This window comes from Alosa pseudoharengus, unplaced genomic scaffold (genome assembly GCF_046254945.1).
Source record: "Alosa pseudoharengus isolate Yale_2024_CS ecotype anadromous, Long Island Sound unplaced genomic scaffold, YU_APseudo_1.1 YU_APseudo_1.1_scf_13, whole genome shotgun sequence".
Taxonomy (NCBI): Eukaryota; Metazoa; Chordata; class Actinopteri; order Clupeiformes; family Clupeidae; genus Alosa; species Alosa pseudoharengus.
In genome coordinates, this window is record NW_027468598.1 from 6,507,201 (window position 1) to 6,521,808 (window position 14,608).

The 14,608-nt window shown below is 39.4% G+C and overlaps 1 protein-coding gene across 1 annotated transcript in view; it reads left to right on the forward strand.

Moving 5' to 3' along the window:
- LOC143121066 (nitric oxide synthase, inducible-like) overlaps positions 1-14,608 on the forward strand; it is a 63,830-nt gene that overhangs the window by 36,466 nt on the left and 12,756 nt on the right. Inside the window, exons 9-13 of the mRNA XM_076281462.1 lie at positions 7,904-8,078; positions 8,192-8,293; positions 8,441-8,635; positions 13,719-13,801; positions 14,115-14,259. Of these exons, the coding sequence (XP_076137577.1) occupies positions 7,904-8,078; positions 8,192-8,293; positions 8,441-8,635; positions 13,719-13,801; positions 14,115-14,259 (700 nt within the window). The remainder of the gene's footprint in view (positions 1-7,903; positions 8,079-8,191; positions 8,294-8,440; positions 8,636-13,718; positions 13,802-14,114; positions 14,260-14,608) is intronic.

A 14,608-nucleotide genomic window follows, 5' to 3' on the forward strand; every position in this document is an offset into this window, starting at 1 on the left:
CGCAACCCTACCTGAATCTCCCACAACCCCCCTCGTAAGCGTCTAGTGAAGCATGGGCGTCGGAGCCATTATACGAGACTTTTTAAAATTGTTAGTTTGGACCCCCCCACTTTTGCCGTGCGAAATACCAGTGCTGTTTTCAGCATATGTTTAGTGCTTCATTGTCATTTTCATTGGATTCTTAGTCAGGGGGCCTATGTGGTTTCTGTGGGATTGAAATGTTAATTTAGTGGAGAGTGGTTGGACTGTCTTTAGAGGTCATTGAACATGGAGAAAAATTATGTCTTTTTTATGTATTTTTTTTACCTGTTTTAACCCTATTTTTGTGAATTTGTATATTTCACTATAATTAACACCATACATTTCGCCTAAATCACTGGTTATGCTGAATAAAGTTCACAAAACAGTTATTTTCTTATTTTTAACAGTATGATTGTATGTCAGTATTATGATTGTATGTCAAACAATTAGAGATAAGATCAATAACCAATCAGTTTCACCAAATACACATACTCCATTGCTGAAAGATAGCAAAATCACAGAATCACAGATGAGACCTCAAACAACATTTAATTCATTTACATATACACAACATATTAGATCTCATCTCCACAATTTCCTCATCAAAATCTACAACTAGTCTACTAAAACTTATTCCTACTCACCTTCTTAAGACTGCTCTCCCCGCCTGGATAATGTTTTGCTCTAAATTCAATGCTATCAGGGCAGTCGTTTAAGACATCTGTTAATAAGCCCTCCCTCAAAAAACCTAGCCTTGTATCGATACTGGTCTTCCTGGACCTCAGCGCTGCCTTTGACACCATAGACAATGACATACTACTTAGGCTTGAAAATTTGATAGGCATCAAAGACTCAGCACTCGCTTGGTTTAGATCAGTGTTTTTCAACCACTGTGCCGGGGCACACTAGTGCCGTGAGATCATCAGGTGTGCCGCAGAAAATTACCCAAATGTCACTCACTGGTCCAGAAAAGCAACTGTTGCATCAAAGAATTTATAACCACATGCTCTCATTGATTGTATGATTGCACTATTTGTGGTATGCAGGCATTGTACAACGGGGGCCCCATATCCAGTATTCACAGATTCATCACATATCCAGTTCAAAACAACAATTAAATTAGATATAGTCACCTACAAATGAAACAGAGGGCGCTTGTTATATTGAGCAGGTCTTGCATAGAAGCCATAATAAGGCCATATCTGTGAATTATTTGAAATTTTAGGCTATGGTATGTTTATTTTTTTCTTCACACAGGATTAGTGTGTTAGTGTGCCGTGGGACATTTTAAGTGTCAAAAGTGTGCCTTGGCACAAAAAAGGTCGAAAAACACTGGTTTAGATCATACCTTCCTAACCGTCAACAATTTGTACAGGTCGATAATAAACCATCTACGCAGATTATGGTAAAATGTGGAGTGCCTCAAGGCTCAGTACTGAGGCCCCTGTTGTTTAGCAGATGATGCATAACTATACCTCTCCATAAAACCTGATGAATTAACACTGTTAGCCAAACTTGACACATATATAAGAGATATAAAGACATGGATGACGAATAATTTTCTGCTTTTGAACTCAGATAAAACAGAATTCATGGTTTTAGGTTCTAAAAAGATGAGGGATATCCTATCCACATTACAGGCTACATATAGTGATCTTCCACTGACCTCATCCACAAGTGTTAAAAACCTAGGAGTTATAATTGACCAGGACCTACTGTAGCACTAAGTAATCACATAAAACAGATCACAAAAACTTAATTTTACCATTTAAGGAACATTTCAAAGATAAGGAAGTCTTTATCCTTCCCAGATGCCGAGAAATTAATGTTTTGTCATCTCAAGGATAGACTATTGCAATGCTATTGCAATGCTATTATGCTGGCTGAAATAATACCTGTCTCCCATCCTAGCATCTTTACACTGGCTGCCTGTTAAAAGTCATTGACTTCAAAATATTACTTATAGTTCTTGGTTGGTTGCCTGCATTGAAAGAGGACACCTCATGAAGACGCTTTTTTGTCTGCTTCTGACAGAAGAAGCACTTATCTTTGCTGGCAGCAGCTGCTGCTGAACAAGTGTCCCTCTAAATGGACTTGATGCAGTTGCAGGTGTTGCTCAGGTTCAGAAGATGGTCTACCGCGTCTTTTCTGAAGACACCGAGTCCTGCCTGCTTCACATGATTCTAGTAGCGAATCTTAGCATGCTGCAGATGCTCACTGTCACAGGTGTATTTGTAGCAGTTCCTGAGTCCCATGGTCTGCGAGTCTGCAATGTTTCCGGCTCTGCAGTCTCTTACCTCGGACTGCCTGCTCACTCAGTCGCTTGAGTTGATTTGTGGAGTTGTGGTTGCCTACGAAATTGTTACATTTTTGGCGGCTACGATGGCTAGGACTGTAGGCTAGCTAATGTTGCAAGAGGTTTGTGTGTGGCGCTGTTTATCGTTTTAGATTGAATTATAGTAGGACTCAACTGATCCGAGTTAATGATACTAGAGACTCGCGACTCATGGGTTAATTTAAAGACACGGGTGAAAGATCCGAGTGAGTCACGACTCAAACACCTTTACCCAGAGTTTGGGGGTGCCAAAACGCGTAACTCTCCCTCTATCGCGCGTGAATGACACAGGGGAGAATTCTGGCAGGGTGAAATATGCGTAATAAGCGTTTTTTTGACTTTACGCACGCACTTGGGTTAATTCCCCTCTTAGTGTTTTGTTGTGCCTATACAGTGTTGGGAGTAACACGTTATAAAAGTGGCATAATGTAGGCCTAAATGGGCCTAATTTGCTGTAACATGGTAGGCTAATGTAAGGCATTACAAAAAATGCATTTTAACCCGAAATTAAGTCGTATTTTGTTTTTGATAAGCATACAAATTCACCAACGTCGCGAGATCAACAGAGGAGAAAAAATCAGTGTAAATTGTAGAATGTTATCTCCTGTCAGAACTAACATTTAACAGATATTGCAACTGCATGGTGAAATCAAGAAGACGCCTATGTAGTCACAAAGCTAGAACTGAGAGACTCAGAAGTTTTTATCCCCAGGCCATCCGAACTCTGAACTCGCACTATACTGACTTTGCACACATTCACTCCTCAGCACTCTCAAACATTTCCCAACTCTGAACTCACACTATACTGACTTTGCACTCATTCACTCCTCAGCACTCATGACCCCCCCCCCCACACACCTACATGACTTTTAGCACTTTTACATCCCTCTCCCTATGCTAAAGACCTTTATTTTCTTATTTCATCACACGTCAAAACACACACACACACACACACACACACATATCTGACTTTCTCCAACTTTTGCACATCTCCATAGAACTTTTTATTTATTACAGTGCATGAAAATGCACTGTACTGTTCTTCCTAGGCTTCTTCTTCTTCTTCTTCTAACGCGTTTAATGCAGCTTCAACCGTTTAACGTAGAAACTTCATTCAAACTATGTTACGTAGGTCTTACTTAGGACATGGGTGCTATGTATTTTTCAGGTTTGTAACTTTTATACTTTTTAAACTATTAATTAAAAACTGTTCAAAATTTCCCCATAGACTTAACATGGGCTGATGACATCACAATAGAGCCGTTAAGCAATTAGAATCCTATGGCAGGTGTTCGGGCCACCTGGATCAACTACCCTTAAAGGTGTAGGTTTTTGAACGTTCTAAGTTCCGCAACAATTGAAGGTTCTAAAATTCTATGTTGAATTCAATGAACCCAGATATTCTTTAGAACGTTCATTTCTCAACATTCCCGTCACACTGGTGTGACGGTACTCCTTTAAGGGTTAAGCATACAAACTGGCCATATTAAGACTACACATCCTGGTGACGGTACTCCTTTAAGGGTTAAGCATACAAACTGGCCATATTAAGACTACACATCCTGGTTAACTGCTTCCTCTGCCAAAAACTGTTTCAAAATAAAAGTCCTCACTACAATATTTCACTGTTAAACAATTTAACCCTTTAAACTACTGAACTTTTTAACTGTTCAGCCATTGTAACTGTTACTCGTCATCAACTATCACTCCTACCCACTGTAGCTAATTAGCATGGTTAGCATGCTAGCATGTTAGCATGCTAGTTAGCATTTTTAGCAAAACTGTTAAAAATGATTAGCTAAGTTAGCTAAGTAACATGGTTAGCATAGTTAGCATGCTAGCATGTTAGCATGCTAGTTAGCATTTTTAGCAAAACTGTTAAAAATTATTAGCTAAGTAACATGGTTAACATAGTTAGCATGCTAACATGTTAGCATGCTAGTTAGCATTTTTAGCAAAACTACTAAAAATGATTAGCTAAGTTGTGGTGTTTATTATTATTATTATTATTATTATTATTATTATTATAATATAAATAATTATAAATTATTATTATTATTATTATTATTATTATTATTATTATTATATTATTATAAAGCTTATTAAAAATGATTAGCTAAGTTAGCTAAGTAACATGGTTAGCATAGTTAGCATGCTACCATGCTAGTTAACATTTTTACCAAAACTGTTAAAAATGATTAGCTAAGTTAGCTAAGTAACATGGTTAGCATAGTTAGCATGCTAACATGTTAGCATGCTAGCTAGCATTTTTAGCAAAACTACTAAAAATGATTAGCTAAGTTAGCTAAGTAACATGGTTAGCATAGTTAGCATGCTAACATGCTAGTTAGCATAGTTAGCATAACTACTAAAAATTATTAGCTAGGTTAGCTAAGTCACATGGTTAGCATAATTAACATTTTAACATTGTTAACATGCTAGTTAGCATAGTAACTTGGTTAACATTATTATCTTTGATAACATAGTTAGCATAATTGCTAGCAAACATTAGAGCCATTCCAACTATCAGTTATCGTCAACTATCTACCTAAATAATTTAACCATTTAAACTATCCACCTATTTAACTGTTCAGTCATTCCAACTATATTAAACCTCATCTACTTAGCAACCAGTATAGTTTGTTTTTACTCTGTATGATATTTTACATCATATTTTTTGCATTTTCATGCACTGTATTTCCTTCAGGAAATGCTTTTCTAGTTATTTTTGATTTCTCCTCCATCTATCTACCCATGTCCTTGATTGCCTAGCCTTTCTGCCCCCCCCCCCATCCCCAACACACACACACAAAACACACACACTTACATCATCACTGTCATCACCTCACATACATACAGCACACTGCTTGCTACAGTAAGCCTCCTCTACATACTTGCTGCACACTGCCCCCCCCCCTACATACACAGCACATTGTCTTCAGGATCTTCTCCAACACACATCCTCTACATACTTACAGCACACTGCCCCCACCTACCCACACACACACTACACACACACACACACAGTCACTGCCTCACTCCCCTCCCGCCCACACACACATCTTCACTGTCATCACTCACATACATCATACATACAGTACTCTGCTTGCAATAGTAAGTCCCTTCACCATACTTGCAGTACACTGCCCCTCTCCCCTACATACACAGCACATTATTTCATCAGGAAGCTTCTCCAACACACATCCCCAACATACTTACAGCACACTGCCCCCCCCCAATACACAGCACATTGTCTCATGAGGAAGCTTCTCCTACACACATATTGCACACTGCCCTCTCCCCACATACACAGCACACTATCCCATCTCCCCTGTCATCCCCCCAACACACACACCAAGACCCCTGGCAGTTGGGTTAGCCCCTTGAGCCGTGGATCTGCCCAAGGTTTCTTCCTTGGTAAGGGAGCTTTTCCTTGCCCCTGTTGCTCTTGGGTGCTCCTTGTTGGTGCCCCCCCAATCCCAATTCTCCCCCACCTTTCTTATGCAGCCCTTGCCACTTAATCTACTAAACCCCTCTTCTACTGCACTTTTTACCCCCCCCCCCCCCCCCCCATAAATGCACAAATAGGCTGACACCAGACATAATTTCACTGCATTTCTTACTTCCAGTAACTATATGCATGTGACAATAAACTTCCTTGTATCCTTGTATTACAAGGAAAATATTACCACACGAGGGAAATCATTGTGGTGTCCATTAAGATGTGAAAAAATAGGCATAAGTCTAGCGTACACATTTCTACAAATCATGGATGTGTTGACATAAATTAGGAAATATTAGAGGACTTAAGGAGACGTGATGTTGAACTGCATGCCAATTAGCCTGGCGAGCCAGACCCACATTAAAATGTAGGGTCTGGGCACTCACCGTTCGCAGTGCTCAGTCCGAGGGGCGGGATAATCAGTTGTCTTTCAAATTCCCTCTGCACGCAATAGGACGCAATAGGATATTTGTTTTGAAGTAGCAGGGAATTCAAGCCAAACCGTTGCAACTCTGCCATCAATCATTATGTTAAGCCCACCAAATGACTCTACACGATTTCAATGTCCTGATTAAGTTTCGATTTCTGGAGCTCACAAGCCAACGGAGAGTTGCTAGACTAGCCCTGGCAGCAAATGTAATTTGCTGCCGCTAGGGGCGCGTCTAGATTTCTAGGCTACATGCCAATGCCATTTAACCCAAATGCCCCAGCAGCAGCACAGGAGAAGAGAGCTTATCTGACAGAAGAGCTGCATCGTCTATAGTGAGGTAATGTTAGATTACACTGCAAAAATATTACCATGCATTCATAACCTTGTGATTCAGTGAGAGTGATCCCAAAACATCAGTAACTCTGTCTTTGTGACATTTCTGTATTACATTTTGTCAAGAAGAAAAATCAATAGCAAACTGTTCCCAACTGAAGTCCTGTGAACCACTCCTGGCTGCGCCTGGCAAATCCGCCATAATAATAGCAATCCGCTATGGAACAAGTGCACCTGTTGTTAAAGGGAATGTGAGATCTGATTGGTTTATTGCATGTTATGCCCAAACCACACCCATGAGTAATGTAGCTACTTCAGACCACCCCATTTTAGATTTGTGTCGGGCGCAACAGTCATTTATCCCGATAAAATAGCAACAGCGCCCAAGATCCGCCCACAAAGCTACTTGCGCTTTGCATTTAATACTTGCGTTTCAGATCGTTAAGATAGCGCCCTGTGGCATTTTCAATGATGTGGAAGTTGAAAATGACAGGGAATATCCGCTCTGTATGTTTAGACTGCATTGGCACATATCCGATTCATAGCATTATTTCCACATATGAATGAGGCCTGAAACCGATCTGAAAATATCAGAATCCATGTGTTTTTTTTCCCTGTTTACACATTAACGCTGCACATCGGAATTGTGTATTTAGGATATTGCTTAGTATGTTAATATGCTGCTGATTGGATCATAAATGGCCAGAGGAACGGAAAGTAATCACTGACAAACTTGTAGGTAATTGTTGGTATTTTTGGGGGCCCGCAACAAGGGCTTGCGGTTTGTAGGGTTATGTTGCTGATCAGATCATGAACAACCACAGCAACAAAGAGGAATGACCAAAGAATTTGCTGGTAATTGTTGGTGCTCCCATCAAGGGTTTTGGTTATGTTTGTACATGTGAGACGTGTGAGATGTACTCATGCGAGAGAGTCTTCATTCGCCCTGTAATGAGTCATTTAACCATATACCGACTTACGAAGATGATTAATTAACACGAAAACGTTGCCTGGTGTCCCTTTAACTGCTCTTTTGAATTACAAATAAATTAATCCTTTTATTAATCAGCAGTTTAATAAAAGGATTCATTTATTTGTAATTTGGTGTAAATCAGTCCAATGAGTCATGTTTCACATTCCTGTCACAGAAACAGATGCTCCCAGAGTTTAGAGGACTTACTCCATGTCAGTCCACAGCTTATCAAATTTCATTCAGCATGTATAACAGTACCACAGAAATGATACCGTTCACACTGTCCTCACGTGGCATTGACTTCCACAGGTTTGACTGGTTCAAGGACCTGCAGCTCAGGTGGTATGCCCTACCCGCAGTGTCCAACATGATGTTAGAGGTCGGAGGACTTCAGTTCACAGCTTGCCCCTTCAATGGCTGGTTTATGGGCACAGAGATCGGGGTTAGGGATTTCTGTGACCCCCAGCGGTACAATGTACTGGAGGTATGGGATGGATTTACAGCAGAGATTAACAAGGAATAACGTCCATCTTTGTGAGCATTTTATTCAGTTTCAAAAATATTCTTTGAATATATACGTTGTATTTTGCATTGCAGCAAGTTGGTCGTAAAATGGGATTAGAGACACAGACATTGTCCTCCCTTTGGAGAGACGAGGCTCTTCTGGCTGTTAATGTAGCTGTTATTTACAGCTTCCAGGTTGGGTCACATGATTATTATATAACACATTTCACCGCAATGTTGTGTTATTCCCTTGCATTACTCTAATGAGGTGTAAAAAGTGTGCATGTAGCATGTTCTCTGGGGATCATTCATGGTTCTGAGTCTACTTCTCTGCTGTCACAGAAAAATAAAGTAACCATCATAGATCACCACTCGGCCTCAGAATCCTTCATGAAGCACATGGAGAATGAGGTTCGTCTCCGTGGAGGTTGTCCAGCAGACTGGATCTGGTTGGTTCCACCCATGTCAGGTTCTCTCACAGCTGTGTTCCACCAGGAAATGGCCAGCTACATCCTCTCCCCCTTCTACTACTACCAGGTAGGGAAACATTGTGGATCAGATTGAGTAGACCTAATGTACGTTTACATGACACAAAACAAATTTTCGTCCCAAACCAAAGTTTTGAAATGCATGTAAACATGTAAGTCCGTCTGAAATCGGAGGAAATCAAAGCTCTTTTGGTCCGACTAACATGCTTCGATAATTCCAGAGAATGTTTAATAAGGGGAGAACCTTCACTCTCGGGAAACACTTATTTGTTCTAAAACGCCTTTCAAACGTTTCAATGACGTCATTCATTAGCAGAATGCTAGCGAGTTATGGGCAACAACGACGCAACCTGTAAGAAATCAAAACGACATAAGTACTCGTTCATTCAACTTTCAACCTTTAATTTTTCAACGACAATAAAGTGAAAGAGACAAATTTAGCCATCTAGCTCCATAGACCCCCATTGTTTTTGCACTTACTCATGATCGCCCCTAGCGGAACTGCAACATATTGCAGGTACAATGGAGATAATAGGGAGTGAACCAGCTCTGTTAATTCCAAATTAGCTTGAGTTACTGAAGCATGTAGTCTATATATTATGCGGGCGGCTATCCCTGAAATTGATACTCACATGCGTACCACTTGTGGTAGTGTCAAGTGACTTGATTTGACTTTTTAACTCGGTTGGCAAGCTAACTGTCACGGATTAACTGTTTTGGCCACTAAATGTCGCCAAAAATTAAGAGTTCTGTTTCTAGCTAGTCACTTGTTACCCAATCCTCTTGTTATCCAATTAACCTGTTTCTTCATTGAGCTTGGTTCCATGCAGCCAATAAACGGTTTCAAATCAGTTTATTGGGAATATTGGGAACAGCTTTGGTGGGGACACATCCACAACTCCTGTTGTCACGATACCAACATTATTGTTTCAATACCAATAGCAAGTGAAGAATCTCGATTTCGATACTATTGCGATTTTTAAAATTTTTTATTTGGTTTGTGAGATCATTCACATCAGTGGCAATCATATAATTTGATTGACCCTCCACACACACACACATAGAAAGCGATGGTTGTCATAGGTTTCTTTTTCATATTTTGGAATTCATATAAACTATAAATCAGGGCTCGAATTATCTTTTTGTCTTTAAGGGGGTCTCTCTTATCTCATAAAAAGTTGGCACACCCTGCGCATAGCCTAACAAGGCGATACAATTAAATAGCCTAGGGGCAAGTGGCGCTTTTGCGCAGTATGCGTACGGTAGGCCTAGGGCTTTACCTTGCCCCACGCACACAACAGAGTTTTTTTTATAGAAATTACTTCCTTTTAATTAATTTCAACATATTATTTATTGTAACAGTCCATATTTCCTTTCAAATTCACAATACAAAGAAATAGACTAAACGATTTAGTCTGAGTGCCATTCTTAAATTATATTGTTCTTAAACGAGTAACTATAGTAACGAAAACTATAGTAACTAATGAGAGATTGAAATGAATGAAGTTATTACCTGATTATCCTGTTCTCTTCCAACTCCACCTCGTTTACCACCTCCGCTATGCATTCACAGAAGGCCGAGACTGCTCACAAAACTGAAACTCAGAGTTCGCCCGGCAACAAAACAAAACTATTTCCTGATTGGTTGAGAAATCCAATTTTCTGATTGGCCGATAGGTTAGTAACTGAACAGCAGCTCTCTGAGCTGAATGAGCGCACAGACAGCAACGTTGTGTGACACGTTTGTAAAATATAGCCCTTAGAAATTTCTGTGCGGGCAAGTTAATAATTTCTCAGAGTGAAAAATGCCATGTGTGAGCTTGTGAAGTCATTGAAATGCGTGTGTCTCACGCTCAATGTTCAAAATATCTAGGAAGTGGAACTTTCCGGAGCTCTGAATGCAGGGGATAGCTACATATCAGTTCACACAATCATTGAAGTAGGCTGCATTATGGGCCATAATTTATGGATTTGTCAATCAACATAGAAGAGGTGAAGAGCAAGTTCAACAGCAAATTGGACTTCAGCACGTATCAAACCATGTACGTAGGCTAGCCCAATGAACGGCTATAGACAAAACACGCATCAAAGCAGGGTGACTTCTTCAGACTTGCGAGTGCTAATGAGCGGTTGTTTAAGATTAAGTTGCAATGCCAGACACCTTCAGATATTGTTGCTTTCATGGGAGCCAGTCATCACTCTATGGGAGCTCGGCTCCCTCTGGCTCCCACGTAATTCGAGCACTGGTTTTGCTGGCTGTCGGAATGACCAGCAGCACAAATAAGTTCGCTAAAATATTGGTGGGGACAATTTTGTCATCTTAAAATATTGATTAGGACTAGTCCTTAGCGTCCCACCCTAAATATACGCCCATGCTGGGGCCACACATCTTGCATGTAGCTGTTCGCTTATTTCCTCTGTGCACGAAGTTATTGTAACCGAAAGTAATGATAAAAGGCACAACTCCGGGAGGACTTCTTGTCGCCATGGTCAATGCATTTTTTTAGGGCTGTCAATCGATTAAAAAAATTAATCTAATTAATTACATACTCTGTGATTAATTAATCTAAATTAATCGCATATATAATTTTTGCTGCGAAAGTATTTTAACTATTTAAATTCAAATGAATCATTGAATAATCAGCATTAGTGACATTAAAGTTAAAAAACTCTTTTATTATTATTTTCACTGTTATAATAATCTATGATATGACCTAATATGCTGAGGAAATAAATTCAACAGTGCTTCGGGAAGAAGGTTTTTTTTTCACATACAAGGCATTTCAGGCCACAGATATAACCTAGGGGACACAATGAAAATAAATTAACACTCCCCTCAATGTATGTAAACAGGAATATGCTCCAAATGTGACATTCTACTTGCATGTAAACAGGTTAAGGTATCTCTTCTGGAATTTTATATTGGATTTGTTTGTTTGTTTGTTTGATGTTTTTGGATTCAACTCTTTTGTAAATTTTTAATCTTGTGTGTTTTGCCTGAAATAAACAGTTAAGTTTACTTCGTCTGCTCTGCATTTGAGTCATTCAGTCTCAGTGGCAGGGCACTGACAATGGGAGGGCACTGACACAAATTCGTTTTTCAGTTGGCCTCTCATCGTACTCTGCAGACTTGAACTTAACTTTGTGACGTTAGCCATCGAACTGAATCTTGTAATTCGTCTGATAGATGGTTCACACAGAAAATCTTCTCACACTTCCTTCACCTTCAATTATTATTATTAACATCATCATCACAATTGATATCAAGTCGTGTTTATGTACCAGACATGATCATCTTCAAACACAGTCAATGGTAAAAAAGTTATAATCTTCTTTCCACTTTCCCAACCTACTGTCAATCCATCGAAAACCTCTGAGGCGAATTCCCACATCACAGAGCTTCGATTCAAGCCCAAATTCGCTCAACAAAGTTTTCAGGAAACACTTAACACGAAGACGTGCATTTGTTTGTAATGATTGCAAGGCCATAGTTTTGCATAAATTGAAGCAGAAATAGGCCTACACCAAATGTTGAAAAAACGTTCACGTGTGATAAAGTCTTGGGTAGGCTATGTTATTCACCTATTCTGATTCTGAAGGAGAATATCTGCATTTTGGAGATTATGATCGATTGTCTATTGAGTGATAGTCACGGTGTCTTTGCGTGTATACGACGGTGTCCAGGCATACCATGCTTATTTCCACCCTCTGCCCAATATACCTGGAGGTGGCAGTGGTAATCATGATGATAGTGTCCGTAATGGACGTGGTACAGCAGGGGTAGTAAAAATAGGGCTCTGAAGAACTACAAAGTCACCCACGATAGGAACTGATTTGACCAGGCTACTTTATTGTAGGCCTATAATAATGGTTTGTGGTTATAGGCTAGTGATAGTTTACTATTGTTGGTTTACATCTTGGGCCTATGTGGGTACCTAATATGACAAAAAAGAAAGTAAGCCTGCTCAAATATGTGCAACATCCAGTATACTGAAAGGTGCATAATTTGAGGTGCTTGCCATCCAGTGGCAAATTAGATGGGTAAATTTACCCCCTTCATAAACTTTTGTTTATACTCAGATTTTTACGTTTACAGTAGGACTTTATCTCTGACCACTTTCAAGCCTTTTGAAATTTTGATGTCAAAATCCAATGGTGTTGTTTTCTTAACCCTGCCACCTAAAGTTTGTTTAAATAAGTTATGAGAGGAAAATATTTTTATCTGGTGTGAAACACACACATACATGTTTTTATGCTTTTTTTTGTTTTCTTTTTTTAGAAAAAAATACTTTCTGTTTGCAGTTTTGTGTAGTATTTGCCGTTCTTTTTTGTATTATTCTTTAACACTGACGTGGCCCTCCAATCAGATGACGTTGGCAGAAGTGGCCCCCAGCTCATTTGAGTTTGAGACCCCTGCCCTAGTGCCTTCCATGCAGCAATGCCTGGAAGACGACGTTGGGGGCTTAAAACACCATCATGCGTTATGAGTCCTCCATCCGGAGACTTGCAGTGCACTTTGTGTCGTTGGAATTTTCAGTGTAAACGCCCTCACACACTCAAATTAGGTATTGTAAGTGCAGAAGTACGCGATTTGAGAGTGCATAAGGACTGCTACGGTGTTTATGAACACGGAGGGGAGCATCTATGATCTACACCATCTAGCGTAGTGGAGTAAAACATGCATACTTCGGTAATAATTCCCTCCACTTTAGCATTTTTATTTAACATTTATATTTAGCATTTCCCTTCATATGTTCCCCTACAAAATGTTATCCTAGAAAAAGATATTGCCATTTTTACACCAATTTGTCTGTAAATGTCTGTGAAAAAGTTTAAAATTGTAGCGCTCTTGTTTACATGTGACGCTAAATATACTAAAACTGTGCTGGATAAAATAATATGCCCAATTTTATAAACGGCACCCCATACAGTTTTAGCTCGGCTAGATGATTGGACTGGACTACTGCGTTTACAGGCTGGATGGTAGCCCATAGCTCGGCATCCCTAACCCCGTAGCTCGGCTAAACTGTGCATGTAAAGGTACCGATGGGGCTAGATATCTTCACTGTGATGTCCTGTCTTTTAAAAGTTAGTAGACATTGAACTTCTGTTTTTATTTCTGTTGTTTAAAGCCTGAGGCCTGGGAAACTCACGTATGGAGAGATGATAAGAAAAAACTGAAAAAAAGAAAAATACATTTCAAGGCAGCTGCCAGGTTCTGACATTAATAGTTTGCTTGGTTTGTTTTGTCTTATATCTTGAGATACAATGTTGACTAAAAGGCAGTAGCATATGACATATTAATAGTTGAAAAGGCATTTGCATTCAGTACATTAGGTGATATTTGTTGAGTCACAAAATATATATATAAATATTGGGAATATAATTTCACATAATATAGCCTAACCCACGTATAATTTGGTTGTTGACATTGACCATAAAACATATTTTGTATACAGCAGTCAGTAGATATAGATCACATTGAATTATGATTGTGATTACCAATGTGGCATGACACTCTTCTGCAGGGCTGTGCTCTTCACTGTGTCTCTGATGCGTCCTGCGATGGCCTTGCGTGTGCGCTGCACTGTGCTGTACGCCACAGAAACAGGCAAATCCCTCACTCTAGCCAGAAAGCTCAACTCCATGCTCAACTGTGCATTCAACTCCAGGGTAAGAAGGAACATTACATTTCAAGACAACACATAGCATACGGTGCCCTCTATAATTATTGGCAGTCTTGGTAAATGTGACTAAAAACAGGTATAAAAAATAATCGTTTGATTTATTGTAGTCCCACAATGAAAACAATGAGAAAAAATCCAACCTTGAAGGGAAGACAGTTTATTCTTAGAAAAAGGACAATCGCATAAAGAAATAATATTTATTAGCAAAAATATGTCACCCACAATTATTGGCACCCCTAGAAAATATTATATATAAAAAAACAGAAACATTTTCCTATTGACAGTATATTCAACTTCTTTAAGTTGATCAAAGTGTCTGAACTTTCAGAAGTAGT